The 17,475-nt window shown below is 38.0% G+C and overlaps 1 protein-coding gene and 1 non-coding gene across 4 annotated transcripts in view; both read right to left on the minus strand.

Annotated features, from left to right (window-relative positions):
• Positions 1–236: 236 nt before the first annotated feature.
• Positions 237–17,475, minus strand: part of LOC107225779 (synaptic vesicle glycoprotein 2C) — a 50,222-nt gene continuing 32,983 nt past the window's right edge. For all 3 annotated transcript variants that reach the window (XM_046742177.1, XM_015666358.2, XM_015666359.2), the window contains exons 2-9: positions 11,861–12,069; positions 7,338–7,397; positions 6,599–6,682; positions 4,684–5,008; positions 4,389–4,510; positions 3,368–4,051; positions 2,435–2,722; positions 237–1,859 (exon numbers count right to left, since the gene is read on the minus strand). In XM_046742177.1, the coding sequence (XP_046598133.1) occupies positions 1,804–1,859; positions 2,435–2,722; positions 3,368–4,051; positions 4,389–4,510; positions 4,684–5,008; positions 6,599–6,682; positions 7,338–7,397; positions 11,861–11,897 (1,656 nt within the window). In that variant the 5' untranslated portion in view covers positions 11,898–12,069 and the 3' untranslated portion in view covers positions 237–1,803. The remainder of the gene's footprint in view (positions 1,860–2,434; positions 2,723–3,367; positions 4,052–4,388; positions 4,511–4,683; positions 5,009–6,598; positions 6,683–7,337; positions 7,398–11,860; positions 12,070–17,475) is intronic.
• Trnar-ucg lies at positions 13,601–13,673 on the minus strand. Its single transcript has one exon. It is a non-coding gene; the product is annotated as a tRNA-Arg (tRNA).

The raw sequence follows: 17,475 nt of genomic DNA on the forward strand, positions 1-17,475 counted from the left end.
ATATTTTTGAAAGCGTTCACACATCTCTTCATAAGACTCTAAAGTATGCAGAAGTTTCAAATTTCTGCACAACTTTCATCTAGGAATGACAATTATAAAACCGTATATCTTAGATACATCAAACACATATTCTTACATTGTTTAAGCTCTTTTTTGATTTCATACTTTCATCTAATACGGGCCCTTTTTTGAAGTTACATGAGCAGTCGCTGAATATAGTAATTTCGATAGCATTGTTACAATTCCAAATAATTTTATTCTGAGTATTCTAACACTGAGTACAAATAGGCATAATATAATACATTGTGTGTATTCAACGATTCTCTTTAGTACCAACAGTAAGAAATCATCCAAATTATCAACAGCTTACGGTATCTAGATATATATGTATAGGTACAGTATAGGTATTGTATACATAACCAATATTTATATAATCGTAAAAGTTTCAAACAATAACAATCATCGTACTTCACCTATATGGGGTCGTGTATTTTTCTAAGATTCTCAATATGACATTTTTGTTTTTTTCGTGCTTTAATACTTTCCTCAGTAATTCATTGCAACACAAACCACTGCAATGATGATTATATTTTTCTATTGGGAAATTAAATTTGCAAGTAAGAAAACAAATTATTCGTGTTATTGCTGATATGTATATGAGCTGTATGAGGTTTCAAATAATCGGCATTTATACAGAGTATTTATTACCGAAGCAAGAAACTTACTCCACCATTTAGGTTTATATACATGTTTTTGGCAAAGGAGCAGAAGTGAGAATTAGAACGTGAAAAACAACAAAGAAAAAGAAATCGAGGAACTGTGAACAAACAATTTTGAAACCGTAATTTTGATTCATAAATAACCTGTTAATCACATTACACAACTATTAATCGTAATAAAAATCTTCATCTTATTCATTATTTAAGAAAGTATTACGTAATTGATATACGTAGAACATACCTATAATACGTATATTAAATTTAACGGAGTTATGTACCATTATAATTAGCATATTTTATTCGCTTGGTTCAATTAATTAATTTTTAACAACGACGTTACTTGCCGAGTGATTCAGTATATAATATACGTATAAATATTGTAGTGCATGCTGCCTCGCTTATTGTTAGGGTAATTCAGAATTTTACATAATCCAGTTTATTTAATATATGTATATACTTGGCGACAATTATTTAGTTTTTCTTTTTGTAACCTCTGACTTCGTTCCTCTGATCAAAATATACCACAATATCATTACTGACATGTTGTTGTTTTGTTTTTTTCTGTCAATTTTTCAACAGTTTTTTTTTCACCTCCAACTTCTTCAACGCGGAAACTAAGTAAATATTTTTCATTCTAACATGTAATACACATTCATTTGACATACGTATACATACATATGTCCACTCTGTGTACAATCACGTGTTACATGTACTGTGAGCGTATGCAATTTGTGAGGATGTGCCTCTGTGTGTGTGTGGTTGTGTGTGTTTGTGTGTGTGTGTGTGTGTGTGTGTGTGTGTGTGTGTGTGTGTGTGTGTGTGTGCGCGTGCGTGTGCGTGTATGTGTGCATAGTGCAGTCAAACTTTGGGGGTGGGCATGTTACAATAATAAAGGGATACAGACCGGTTACGTACATCTTCCTAATAATACAAATGCATCATGACTATACAACGGAGCTCGATCAGAATCGAGTGTGTTATTTATTTATTTAAAGTTTTTATTTTTTTTTTTTGTTCAATTTATATTCCTCTTATATATAAATATTTATATATTCAATTTCAATAAATTTTCATTAAAACGGTATCAGGACAACGGCTGGCGCGTTGTGTTTGGTAAACCTAAGCACATCAGACCTCCTCCTGTTTTGGGAAAAATGGAGAAAAAAAAACAATTACAATTAGTCATCAGATGCAAAATCAGACCGGAAAGGATGTTGAAATAAATGTGTGAGTACATACCGGCGCCTCTTACGAAAAGTAGCACGTTTCAGATACCTTAAGATGACTGGCATGTTGTGGTTTTCACCGTGAAAATTGGCACCTTTTGTTTTTCACCGCGTGAACTGGCACGTTTTGGTATATACTGTGAAAACTAGTACGTTCTTAGAATTAGAACGAATAATATTTCTATCTTGCGAAGTTTTATCATTCTTTGACTGTGTACTGTAAGATTTACAAATTACGTATTAAAGATATTTCGACGACGGGAACACCGTACAAATCTTCAGAAAATCCTTATTGCATTAATCGAAACATGACAGTTTCGTGGGGATAACCGAAACGTGCTAGTTTTCGCGGCAATGATTTGAACCTACTATAGTTTTCAGGGTGAAAATCGAATCATCCTGGTTTTTCGTAAAAAGCCGAAACGTGCTGGTTTTTGTAAGAGAGGCATCGTCACGTGGATAAATGGTGAGAATGAAACTGCAACTTACCGATAAGAAGTGCGGCGACGATAAAGGTGGGCGCTGGACAATACGTGTCCAGCAGCTGAGCAATGACTATGTTACCGATTATCCCACCCAGACGGGCTGCCACCATTGAAATTGCCACGCCGGTGGCGCGGAGGTTTGTGGGAAATACCTCAGTGATCAGACAATCGAGGGCGGCGTTACCGCAGCTTATCACACCGCTGAAGAACGCTGATACGATCAAGTTGTGTGTTTTGTTCGTCACGAAGTATAGTCCGGTGGAACAAAGACCGGCGGAGAAGGTACTGAAGACTGGAAGAACCAAAAAAATTTAAACAGATCAGTTGAATTCTTTCGTGCAGTTTTTGCTGAACAGAGGTTACTCGGTTCCTCGAGAATTCAACATTTTTTGACATTAGACTTATTTTTTCACCCAACACTGAGCTATTATAATTTTTGAGATTGAAATGACATCGAGGCATCCAAATCTTTCGCGAAGAATGTTGTGAATCTGTTGGATAATTTGTATTCATGGAGTTCATTGTTCACCGATTTAACATGGAATCGTTCCAATTTGACATCTTAGATTCTAGATATTTCGTATGAACTTTTCATCCGATTAGGCTGAGTTTTTCTAAATAATTTTATCATGTTGGTCTGAGTATTTTTTAGCCCAAAATTTGGATCTTAAATTTGCAACCATACGAGCTGGTATTGATGACGATGCATGTTAAGTAGGAGAAAAAGACTAGGATCGAAACTCTACTCTATTCAAGCATTTTGTGCTGAGAACTATGACGTCACGGAGTTTAATAGAGGAAGGAACGGAACAGTGCTGAGGCTAGTTGTTGTATCTGCAACGAAAGATTTGTCCTGCGAATGAACGTATCGTTCGATATCGTATCGATAAAACGGAACAATCGGCCCTCGGCGCGTAATGAAGTGCATAATTCTTACCGAGGAAGAACTTGCGACCAAGACGATCCATTCCAACAACAGCAAGGATATTAGCAGGTATTGCAGATGCGACGGTAATGAGAGACTCTTGGAACACTTGGGCAGAGATTTCGTTCGTACAAGTAACGTTTGATTCCTGTGTTTTATTATTGACGACGAAGTCCGTAACCTCGCAGATGCCTATCGAGGTGACATTTGGGTGGGCCGTTTGGTACTTGTCGAAACGGTTGAACAGTTCAGGGAACCACATCATGAGCCCGTAGTACCCGATGTGGAAGGTGAAGTTAATTATGATGGATATTAAAGTGAAACGGAGGATCGGTGAAATGAACAGCTGTTTAGTGTTTCCCAATATGTCACCGAAGAGCATTTTGCATTTGCTCTGCGGCTTGGTGCTCGCCTTTTCCGACCGATGCCTCGAGTCGTCGAATATCAACTTTTTCACTGGGTACATTGTTCGCGATTGACCGGTGTTTATCGCGTATATGCCACGGAATATTTCCAGAGCCTCCTTCTCTCGTCCACGGATGAGTAAATACTTGGGGGATTCGGGCAGGAGCAGCAGAAGCCCTGCCACTAAAAAGGACGGTGCAGCGCAGATCAGCAGGAAGATTCGCCATGAGTTATACTTGAATGCGAGGCTGTCGAAACCGATCCCGGAAGGGATAATGAGCCATGCCAGTCCTGTAAGCAAATTGAATAAAATTAGCGCTTGGCCATCATCTGAAAGAAAGCCAGTAGCTACTGGCATATCGGTTGTTTGCAACTATAAATAATCACGCGAGTATCGATTGGACTCGAAAAACGTCACTTTCTGGTACGAATAGAACCCCACTTTGTTCAACCATAGTGATACAACAAAAGGTACATTCGCATAAAGTTCAGCTGAAGTGACTTTACTTCTCTGCTGAAATGAGCAGAAGAATTGCCGACTACCATTAAAAATTGGTGATGATTTGAAAGTGGTTTGTTGGAAACTGCGGAGTACATCTAGGCAGACGGGCAGAGGGTATACACTTACCAGCAACAAAGAGGTTCCCAAGGGTCCAAAATGCCGCCATAAACGACAACATGGAACCTCTTTTCGCCTTCGGCTGGAATTCAGCAAAGTAGGACCAGATCACAGGTCCACTGCCTCCAAGGCTGCAGGAATGAAAAGGATCATGATAATTACAGGATATCATGCAATGACATGGCGGAGAAAAAATCCACCAGGTGATAATCGATCTTGACGGATAACCTCCTTGGATATCTCTAGGATTGTTCGCCGCTTATTTCATGTACTCGGCTGCAATTTAAGTAATTCAGTGACTTACGCAGCACCGTTGAGAAATCTGAACAACAAGAAGTATTCATATCTCTGGGTGAAGCTGGAAGCGACTATGCAGACGGCGTTCATGATGGAGATGACGATCAGAACCTTGCGGCGGCCCAGGGCGTCTGCCACTGAACCCCACGCGTAGGCACCGACCATCATCCCTATGAATATGATGGAGCTCATCCATCCCTTCCTGTGGGTATCGAGATCCAGGTCACATTGTGCACTCGGCAAAATGTAGGACATGGAAATTACATCCATCTCCTCGCTCGTGCTGACCAACCCGCATACTGCGAGCAGGAAGTAGTGGAACTTGCCATATCCTGTGGACGATTGAAACAACCCCATCAGTTTCGTTTATTCATCCTTTACACATGGTATAGTTGTATTGTCAACGTTTATTGTTAGAGATAAAATGTCTTTGAGAAGATATTGGACTGCGATCAAACCATGAATTTATTTTTCGCTCATTCTTGCTCACTTTAGGGTTACGGAATGCTATTGTGTGGTTATATATCCCATATATTTTTCACACTTTTTCATTGATTATTTTTACGAACTTCATATCAGTGACTATTGCAGAAGTACGGTCATAAACCTGATAATTTCTCAAAGAGACGAAGCGAAACTACTCGTTAAAAATTTTCCACACCTTTTCTTTATTTTTAGAAAATAAAAATTGGCTAATCAAGATAGCGGCGAAACGTAGTATGGATTTGCGAATGTTGCTTGTGGTGTTTATCCTTATTCAAAATTGTAAAGCTTCAATTACCTGAACCGATAAAAGAACCCTAACCAAACATTGAGCGTGTTGATACAAGTGTTAGGTATCGTAATGCGAGATGGGAACACCATTCCAAACATTGGCAATCATTTTTCTATAATACACCTCAATTAAGTACAACATTTCAACGCAACATGTGTACACATGAACGGTATGTATGACTTAGTATGTACATAGTTGTGCGTACAATAGAATGTTTATTCCAAACGTTGAAATACGATGGAACATGAAAAGCGTGCCACGTGTGTGGATACCATCTAATGCCTCGTCTTCGATACACGTGCACCGGTACGATAAACTTTAAGGAATTTACGTGGCACTAGTGCAGTTATAATATACATGTATATACCGGGTCATTTCGAGTACGCGTCCCGTAAGATTGATAGGACTAAGTTGACCGAATTGCCTAAATGCTGGCGGGTACGTAGCTGAGCGTATCTTCGGTTGCCTATGTGCGGGCGGAATCGTCGTGTTGAATCTCCTATGACGCGCATACTCGAAATGACTCAGTATATATTTATCAGGATTATTTTTGACGAATGATTATAGTTGCGCAATTATCGAATTCATAAGATGGAATATTTGTATTGGTTTTTAAACGTGACGGCTAATTGACCTTATGTAAATGTTCAACCACTGGCCTTGCGTTCTTATTAGGTACAGAAGCTCAATTTTCAGTTGTTTTTTTCCCAAATAAATAGAGAAAGAAAAAGAGGGAAGTCAAAGAAACCCATTAAATCTGATAAATAATACATTTTGCTATTTATTAGTCTTGAAATTATAACCTCCTTATTTCAAATTTTTATGTAATTATAAAACTTTTTCACCAAATATGAACCGCGCACGGATACATTTCTTTCATTCAACATAAGATTAATCACAGCTGTGTCTCACAAATATTTTTCTTTCAGGTTTATACGAAACGTTGAAGAAAGTAAGAATTTCTTGACGACTACGATCAAATGTTTACGTATAACGTTGTGAAGAAATCAATTATATGCTCGACGTATCGATTTAGTCAAGTATGAGCGTTATTACACAAGTAAAAAATGACTGCTCAACCGCATGCACTTGTGCAACCACGGTGGTTATGACAAAACGAAATATATTGATCAAAACAAGTACTCACCGGTAAGTTCGATAGCCTTTTCGAAATCAGCTTTTTCAAAGGATCCTTTCTCGGGATCGAGAGTCTTGCCCTTTGTCCCTAAACCTGCGTGAGAAGAAATAAGTTAATCACTTTTATGGTTGTAAAGAATAAACAGCAACGGATTACGTATATGTATTTAAGAATGGTAAATAATTACAACACAGTTCTTCAATATCGTTAATATTGTACATTAAACGCGTGTCAAGAGATGAAAGAAACGGTAAATCGGATGCTGTGGTAACATTCAGCTTTAATAACTTCGTCATTTCTAATTATCGCTCTCTGACTGAACACCGTAAATATACGAGTTTTTTTTCATCCACAAGCAGCAGCCAATTACTTCATAGTGAAAATATACATTTGAGTTGACGGAGACATATGTAACGGGTCATTTCTGTGTTTTCTTGCCAAGAAACGGAGGTATTTCTTTTTTTTTTCTCAAATATCATTGAATCAAGAACAAAATTCATTAAACAGATTCTATACTGCTGGACTGATTCTATTTTTACGCGAGTGACACACTTTGTGTAAAAAAAATGTCATCTTCCTTATTCCGCGGGGGACCAAGGGTAAAATGATTTTCAAGCCCTGCTACAAAGGAGAGAGATAGAGAGAGAGAAAGAAAAGGAAAAAACGATTCATTTTTAACCATTGGAAAACGCATAAGTAGGTATAACTTAACGCCAGTGACTTCAAGACTTTTGATTTCGAAACTTACGTGCGAGCTCTAGGTCTTTTGAACCACAGCCGTTTGGGCGATCGTCCTTTACATCACTCTCTGAAAAATAAGGTTAACGGTAAAGTTATAGAAAAAGAAGACGAGTATATGGGAAATGCAAACACAGATAAAGTTTGGTCAAAGTCGCCGAACTTGGTACAAATTGAAAGGCTGCAAAGAGAAAAAATTGTTTGCTCTCACGTTTTAAAAGCTAATAACACATCTCGCCACGTTCCAAAAACGTACGCGTATCATCATATATATGCGTATATATACCAATATTAATAGTTTATTACCACGCATTCGGCGGATGTCTCGAGTTAAAAATATACACACAGAAATATCATCATATTTGACGTCAAGACTCGGCCACAAGAACTTTATATTCTTTTTTTTAGGTGTATTTTTTGACAATATTATTATTATGAACGTGTTACACGTGTATGTATTGTGGCCGATTGCAGATCAAGTTCAGCAGAGGATAAAATTGAAGGAAATTGTTGCAAAAATGCCTGACGCATTTAAGTCAGATTATCTGCCAAGCTATGCGTAAGAAATTTACAAGGGAAATATTTTTTTATACATTATTCTCGAAAATAAACATTTGCGATTTTCTTTTTTTGTCAATCAAAGGTAAGAATCTTCCGATACGTTTCGCAGTGCTGTGCTGTCAATTTTAATTGACAGTCTAAAGAGTATTTTCGATTTTGAATTCGAATTCAAATTCCTTGAGTAACCTTCGCCGCAACGCTCGCTGATTGTCTCGCGATACGTGAAATAGTCTGTGACTTATTGGATTGCGTTTGAGCGATGCATGAAAACTATAAAATTGCGATGTAGTTTGTTCCAGTTTTAAAACGAAACAAATGAAGAATGTATCGAACTATCGATGAGACAAGATACATCGCGACTACAGTTCAAAGATTAATTATTTCTCGGAGAGTACATAAATATCAATCACGCAGGCGAGCAAAGTACGAAAACGTTTAACTCCTAAGGTGTATCTTTGATTCATGTTAAAACATCGTGCGTATCTGGCAGGTGTTACGGATACGGTGTATCGGAGTAAAAAAGAAAAAAAGAAGAAAAAAAAGAAGGAAAAGAAGAAGAGCAGCTGTGCAGAGTCTCGAAGGCTCCGAGCAATGTGCCCCGTTGTATAACGGTCGCGTCAAAACATTCGAAAACCGAAAATAATCACCGGCTAGAAAATAGTTCCAGTGCGGCATTCGCCGTCAATGATTTTTATTTAAAAATACTACTCGACAGCGCGACTTATACCTACAAGCGAAACATTCCCGATTATAAATTTAGTTTTTGCTCTACATCTTCGCGTAACCGGCCATCGTAGGTGTAAATGAATGTTTAAAGGTCCCGACGTTACTTTCTTTTATTATGCATCGTGTCACGGGTTAGTAATATACAGAGTGAATTCCTAACGACTGCACGTTCCATACTCTGTTGAAATTTAACGCGCATGCGCTAAAATCCGAGAGTGGCTCTTTGCCAGGCTGACCAACCGTCTCTAACCTCAAACATTGACCACCGATACAACATTCGTGACATCTTCGTAATTCGTGTTTTATAGCGAAGGCTTCTTCTTTGATATACAGGGTAGGCGACAAAAAATTGAAACGATTTAAAACGTGATTTTCAGAAACATTTTCGAGCTTCATATTAGGAGAATAAAACTTTTGTTTCGCGTTTGAAAATCCGAAGAATCTTTATTCCTTGCTGAGATATACGATGTTGAAAAACGGGGTTTGAAAAAGTCACTTGGTGTATGAAAAAAGACTGATATTAAGGAATGATTAACTTAATTTTCATCCTTGATTGTGTTTCGAAGTTTGATTCTGGCGTAATATTAAAGTTGAAATTAGCACATTGAGGTTAAAACTCTGTTTTCGGGACATTGTCAAGAAAGTTCAGTATCAAAAAAGTCCGCTGTATACAATATCACCAACTTAATCAAAATTGATAAGCATGAAGTAAGCGATCTGAATACTTCAGCCAACGGGCAATAAGAATTCTTTCATGTTACAAGAAACGTTTCGCGTCATGTGAATAAAATTGATGAGAATTGCTAAAATGCCAGAATCAAACTACGAATCGCGATTCGAGATGAAAATTAAGTTGAACATTCCTTAACATTTTTGTTTTTTTCATGCTCCCAGCGATTTTCACCAAAACCTGTTTTTGGCGAGCGTTTATCTCAGCACGGAATAAAGATTCTTTGAATTTTCAAACGCGAAACAAATGGTTAATTCATCTCGATTCGATCAAAAAAAAAAAAAGTTTCTGAAAATCGGTCAACGCGTTCGTATTTCATTAACGTTTCAAATCGTTCCGGTTTTTTTTTATCCCACCCTGTATATCCATGAGCTATTAAATTGTTTTCGTTTTTTTTTTTTTTTTATCGACGGCTACATAAAAATCTTCTCAATTACAATTTCTTATTTTCGGAATGATAAAATTGAAAAATGCACGAAGGCGATTATCGAAATTATTCTTCTTTTCACACCGAATAAATGTGATTATTGTGCCGTTTTCTACACGAATGGTTATTAAACATTTACACAATACTTGATACATTTTCTCCAGAGCTCTTCTTGGTCCGTTTTAATATTTACCGTGCTGATATAACCGACTTGAGAGATATTTTTAACTGCGGTAGACTTTTGGAGGACACTTTTAATTTCAAGGTTCCCAGCAGAGCTGATTCTCAATCCTCAAGGTATGCGAAATATTAAATGCCACAGGTCTGAAAGGTATGCAAGTCAGGTTTACTGGTGCGCGGTACAATTTGCACGATTTATCACCGTAATCGTAAAGCGATTTATAATTTATGCTGCGTATAAAAATACAATAACATAACGGGACGGGGTTGAAAGACCGTATCGCAGTATGAGAACATTACTGAATTGATTACCGTTCTGTATTGTACATTATTTTACATAATGCGTGTACGTATTGTCTGAGGTTACACATTGCTATTGATCATTTTTAATTAATTTTTCTTTTACGAAGCACATTCCAATATGCTTTTACAGAATACATACACATGCCTGTATCACTCGTACGTGTATATATTATTATACGTGTATATATGTTATATGCGTAACATGCTTGCAAATGTAAGCAATAGGGAGAAAATGGATAAAAATTGGAAATATTTGTAATTTGTGAAACATTGATTTCTGTCATTTTCGAGGCAGTCTTGAAACGGTTTGATAAGATATGGAATACCGATGCCTAAATGACTTATGAAATTACGTGTGTGAATATTTTCTATTTTCAATTAATTTGGATTTCGAAGTAACGAGAAATGTATTAAAAAAAAAAAGAACCGCACAATTGCTCTGGAAAATTTTTAACCCGAGAAGCGCAAATCTGTGACTGATCAAGTTATAAACTAACTTTTTGACGCCTCAGCTTTACAAAAAAAAAAGGAACAAAAGTATCGGTTTACCGTGCTTACAATCGTGGGCGAATGTAATTATGTTTATTAAAAATCGATCTTATTGTGAGGCGATTAGCAGATACAGCAGTCGTTTATTAATAAAATGAACCGTCATTGATCCAATGGGAAGTGTTTTATGATTGCAAAGAGGAAAAAAGATAAAAATTCGTCGCTTGATAATGAAGTAATTTACTCTGTTGAAGTTACTGGTTTGAACATTTTTCAATTAATCAAAGAACATGTTTCTGTAATTAAATTTCAACCAGGTTTGAACGATCTATAAATTATAATATGTTTTTTAAAACCATTTTACGACAACGTACGTATTTGGTTCAACACTTTTCACCATCGAAGATATATTTCACGCATTGGTACAGTAATTTGTCAGCGACGATAAGAAAATTTGATCAGTGAATCTATGCGGCGAGTTCTGAACGATTTCTTCCATCAGCCGTTCGCCGATAATCGTATCGACAGTGGAAAACTATTTAAACATTTGTTGTTCAATGCATGGTCTGTGGCATAATTTACAGCGTCGATAAGTTTCACACATTTACGGACGTAAGTAGGTTTCGTTGCTGTTAAAAATATACGTGCGTATAACAGACTCGTAAAATTAACCTTAAAATATTGAAAAGAGGACGAGAACGCATTCGATAATAAAAATGAAATCAAGGACGTTGGAAGAGAAGACAGTTTCTGTAAATGATTACGTTCACACCTCTTCAGCCGCCCTGAATCAACTTTTGGAAAATGTTTTTAATTCAAGGTTCGTGACAAAAAAAAAAAAAAAAAAAAAACAAGCAGAATTTAAAAAATTTTTACCAATACGAAAGGAGAGAGAGAGAAAAGAAAAGACTTCATCTTGCAGATTATTTCTGAATCATCGCGGGAGTTTTTCGGACAGACCGAGAGACCGAAATTTTTCTAAAATCGTGTTTCTCCGATTCTAGTGTTTCGAAAACGTAAAGATTGGCAAAGTTTGTTCGCGTGTAATGAAAATCGAACGATTCGACGGCATACCAGCTTGTACGTCTCGTAATTAAAGGATTATATTTGTACTCACTACGATTGTGCTTTGAGTCGGGTTCACCTTCTACCATCCTACGATGTCGGCGCGGTGTTTAAATCTGGCTGCGGTAAGCGAGCTAAAAGAAATTACTCCGGTTAAGATAAGCTGGGAAACGGTTGGCTATGATCTGGCGTAGTCTTCCTGCTGATCCTGCGCTGCACTGCTTTTCGTGGGAGGGATTGGGTTCTGAACTCGCTGCCAAGCTGAAACATCACCGTGAATACAAACCGATAAGAAACTGTGACAATTGCGAAGGCAAGGGAATACGGGGCTTTCGTTGTAAAATCGACAAGTGATTTTCTTTCCAACCGCTGATTTGTTAGGATCATTCAGACGCGTCTTAAAATCGGTCCTTTTTAAAAATCTCAACGAGTTCTCAAAAATTTTGTTTTTTATTTCGATCATTTTGACACCCGCCGCATCATGGTATTTTTCTGAGAATTTTCAAAACTTTGAAACACGGTGTTTTGTTTCTTCAAACTGAAAGTGCTAAAAAGGATAGAAAACAAAAAATCGTCCCATCGTGGGACGGGTATCAAAATGATCAGAATGAAAAATAAGATTTTTAAGAAATTTTCCAAACTTTCGAAAAAGGTCAGTTTCGAGATGATTCTGGATGATCGTAAAAAATGAACGATTGAAGAAAAAAATCTGAAATAATTCAGGAGTAAAATTATTGATCGGGTTAACAAGGAAAGCTCCATATACATGAAACGAGAGAAAAGTTAATAGATGTAACACTCAGGTATAACAAATCACGAATCAGAAAACGTTAGTTTGAAATAAATTCCCTACGCATAAATAGACGCCGTTGATTAAGAGAGAAAACATTTATTTTATTTTTTTTAGCCATCAACAGCACGTATTCGTACTTTTTATTTTTCACACCCGTTATATCGTTGACATGAAAAGATGCTGCTGATCGAACTACGGACTTACCAATATCTGATCTACCAGTCGTCACTTTTCTTTGTGGACTTCTTTTACGTAATATTATTTTTCCCCGTTGTTTGGTTTTTTTTTTTTTTTTTTCTTTTTTTTTCTAATTTCTGACAGTGAATTGCTTGGCAATTGTAACGCGGTGCAGGGCTTGAGATTATTTGCGAAAATGAAACGAGGATGTAAACTGTGAACGAGGTTTTGGAACCCGCGGTCTTCTGGTCAGCTCATTCCCGAATAACAATTCAATTTCTTTATATAAAACATTAAATACATTTGAACTTTGTTGTACAAGCCCTGATTCTTGAAGCAGTTTCGTACGCGGGAGCGCAACGTGGACTATATTTCACTACTCCGGGTTTGAGAAAATGATAAGGAGAACACTGAGCAAACCACGGGCTAGCAGCGTTGCCGAAATATTGACGCTCAAAGTTCAGTGCGCCTCGTTATATATACGTATCCGTGTGTCGTACGTATGGAAGGTAAGATCGGTAACCACAATCCAGGCACGTGAAAAACATTGATATAAATATCTAAAACTGACACATCATCAAATGTTTTCTATTATTCGCATATTTTTTTACTTCCCTCTCAGGTGATCGTTGCTAATTTTAAGTATCTTTATTACGTTTGGATACACTTGTTTCAACAGAACCCGAACACGTACCGCATACACTTGAAAACCATAATTGTATAATCGAAGTGAACGTGATCTATTAGATTCGCAGGCTATGAAAAGACTGGTATAATTTCGGAGCTCGCGAAACGGAACGAATGAAAAAAAAATATCATCCACGACCGTGACAGGACTCGAACCTGCAATCTTCGGATCCGAAGTCCGACGCCTTATCCGTTAGGCCACACGGTCTGTTGGGGGTGTTTCCATACCAGTAAATTTCACCCCCGTTTAGCCTACTAAATTCCGTATGGATCGATACCCTTGGAGCGGATGTTTTCCGGACTGAGATTGCTTTAGTCTCTCGTACCGGTACAGCAGGGATTTATCGGAATAAAAATCTCGACATATTTCGAAAATCTAAGTTCAGTCAGATCGGAATTTAGTTTAGTTTCGACGGTAAAATTCTTTCGTACAGGAATGAAACGACAGCTGACGATGAACAGAAGAACAGCAAATAACTGTGCGTCAGTAAAGCGACCGGACTGCAATAAACTATATTGATAGGGAAAATAAAGTTCGACGTCAAGCGCAATGCACTAAAAGTTTTTCACGAGGATGGAGGTTGAAACGGAACGTAATTATTGACGACAATGAGGTGATATAGTTTATTTCATTGCACTGCGAGCGACGCACACGCGCTTGTCTGTACCTTGTGTAAATATACTTATTACTATACTTGTAAGCGGGGTACTTGGAAACTACTTTTTGTGGAGGAGGCAGAGAGCTTCCGCTATTGCGGCATTACGTGCAGTGCTTAACGTGAGCTGCGAAAGCTCAATGACATAATGATAGGAAGGCTGACGGTACTGGATTTTGAGCTTGTTCCAGAAAACTGCGTTAAAAGAGACATCCGGCGGTAAATTTGCGCTAACCGAGTATCGTCACGCTGATCTTCGGTACGTCAGGTATTGCGACTTATACGGTATGTATACATTACACACACATAGTATACCCTTACAGGTTCTTTCAGGCTAGCAGAGGATGCTCAAAGTTAAATGCCACTTTTAATGACAGTTTTTTCACGCATGCGTGCGAGTGGTTTGTTCGAAATTCATGAACCTTACGTTTCCATTCTGCTAATTGAAATCAGTATTCTATTCCTCCTGCGCATTACGAAATTGCTCTTCCCCGTTGTAAGAATCTAATCACTTACAGAGTCAAAAAACGCGTTGATTCTTGATATAAACGTAGTGAAGAGTCTAATGGGAGTCACTCGGTTTTGTAATTTCATACTCAATCCTGGTATTGAAAATCGAAGAAGAGATAAAGATTGAGCAATCTGAACCTACTTGACGTATCATCATGTATTCGAATACCTGCTCAGGCAGCGCCGATCAGTGTGTTGTTTTTTTTTTTTTTTTCTTATTCATTACCTTGCACCCGCCCTTGACCCGAGCCCAAACTCTTAGTATTAAATAAACAAGATTTTCCCCGCCTTTATTTTCCAAACTTCCAATAACAAGAGGCGCCGGCTAGGTGCCGCGATTATAGGTATATGGAGTTTGCGCATGAGTTCCTACACACTTGAGGTGATGGTAGTACGAGGCCTTGAAACTCAACCGAGCACATCACTACACACGCCTTAGCGTCTCGCGGAGAGACCCGTTATATTGAGCACAATTAAGACGTCTCTCCCGAATCAATCACGACTACTATAGTCATGGCTTGTTACTACGAGTCGGCAAGAAAAAAAAAAAAAAAAACAAACTTTGAATGCCGCACGACGAGACTTGTGTAGTAAAAAAAAAGAACAGGGAAAAAAAATATTCATAGAATGTGTGTGCGTGTGTGTAACTAGACAACATTTTTTCTGCCGATGCAAATATACATGTATGTACGTAGCAGGCGTGTACGACTGGTGGTCGAATCTAATCCAATATTCGGGAAATTCGAATTAATCGAAAAAATCAAATTACTCGACAAAAACCGAATTACTAGTGATTTGAAACGATTCGCACGCCTCTGGTACGCGAGTAGGTAACGGATACACGCAGAAGAATCGAAGCGATGACAAGGAATGAAAGAAGAAAAAAAAAAAAAAAATGAAAGTAAAGTAAAGGGAATGGAAAAGATGAAACTACGGTCATGTTTCCATACGAAATGCCACGTGAATTCTCGACCCCGAAATATTATAGAACGGTGCATTCGATGAGCGCGTTTGCTGTTGTGTAAACGAAATGATTCAGCTACGATCCAGGGTTCAATGATCAATTTATTAATGCTAAGGCCACGCCTGTGACTGTACATTATTCCGACAGTCGCGGTTATCTTATAGAGATTTTAGAATGCGTCGATTCGTGTTTATAATGCCGTTCAAAACGTGGCACGAGAAAGCGCCACTCGTGTTCTGAAATCCTGCTGTGAAATTACGTCACGAATGATGCGTGCGCAGCAGCCTTCGAGGCCGAGGTTCACCTGCGTGGACTCGAAACGTCGTCGCTCTGAATAATGGACCGAGAACAAGAATCGTTCTATCGGAAGATTAGAATAAAAAAGAGAAAACGGCTCTGGAGTAATGCGATGACTCTTGGTCGACGATTGAAACTACTCCGATTACACAGTTTTTGGAACCTTTAGCGTCTATTAGTACCATGTGTTTGATTGGAGGAAGCAATTTACATTGTGTTAATTGAGAACATTTGATTCGCATCAAGTCACGTTGTGCCCGATACAACGTCAAACGCAAAAACAAGAACTCATTTAGTGCTGCGGTTTTCAAGTTATTCAAAAAGCCGTAGTCTCGGTTACTGATTGATGATCGAGCAATCCTTGATAAGTATGACATCTCCTTAAACGGTAATCACGCTACTTTAGGCAACGAAACAACAAGAACTCAAACATAAAATTCATAGGCCTAGTAGGTACAGACAATAATACATCAGTGACTAGAATCGCAATATAAATCAAACTCCTCGTTCCAATGATATCTTTTAATCAATTCTGACCCGCAAACGAAATTCTGCTGCAAAGAAACAGGTTCTTTTGCATTCTTCCCGTCCTAATCAATTATCAGTAGTATTCATTCAGATTATGTGCATGCACGAAATATCTAATATTTGTATGTAAACTAGAGCGTTACTAAATAAATATAATCAGATACGTGTGAACTTGCACTGCACAACAAAGTCTCGTGATCATATTACGCCGGCAAATGCAACGGCACATTATTTAGATGCTTATCGCTCCGGGTTCTCGAACATCGTGACGAGGCCGAGAGTAGATTGAAATTATACCCGAGATTCTAACTAGCAATGACGTATCTGGCGCTTCGCTGATAACTTAGCTGTTACGAGCATCACAAGACGCATGGTGTTCCATGGACAAAAATGTTGGAAATTTTGCTGGTCTTACCGACGATCCGAACCGTCCATGAAACGGTAAGTATGTGCGTGGAGCTGAAACTTATTAAAGGATAGTCGAGTAACGCCAGGGCGCCACCATCCGCCATGTTTATTTTTCTGCTTTTAGCTTCAAGAGCACGCGATTGACGTTTTGCCAAAATGAAAATTTGCCAATTTTTCTATCCGTCGCTGGGCTGCTGCCGTGTTCAAGAAAACTGGGGTATTTACTCGGGAAAGGGTCGAAAATAATGTTGCAAAACGCGAGGTGGTAGACGGGGCGTTCCGTCGGCCCGCCATGCCTTTCATCGTCATGCAGAATTCATTACCAAGCTATTTTTACGATCCAGCCATAATTTTTCACTCGCGAGAATTATTATCAGCCGTTATACAAGTCTTGTTAACTCAAGTTGTGTGTTGAACGCTACTTCGAAATTATTTTTCTACTATTTATTGCACCAAACGCGCAGTGTGACTTCAATAATTTCGTATTACATATTCTCAGAGTTTATCATACGTCGAAAGGTAGACTATACAACAAGAAGGTTACTACAAAGAAACTTCGGGAGACGAAGATATTTTTAGAATTTGCTGTACAGAAATGGTACCTTGTTTTCCGCGATAAATATTTGAAATAAAACAAAGTAGGTCAC

This window comes from Neodiprion lecontei, chromosome 5, assembly GCF_021901455.1.
Source record: "Neodiprion lecontei isolate iyNeoLeco1 chromosome 5, iyNeoLeco1.1, whole genome shotgun sequence".
Taxonomy (NCBI): Eukaryota; Metazoa; Arthropoda; class Insecta; order Hymenoptera; family Diprionidae; genus Neodiprion; species Neodiprion lecontei.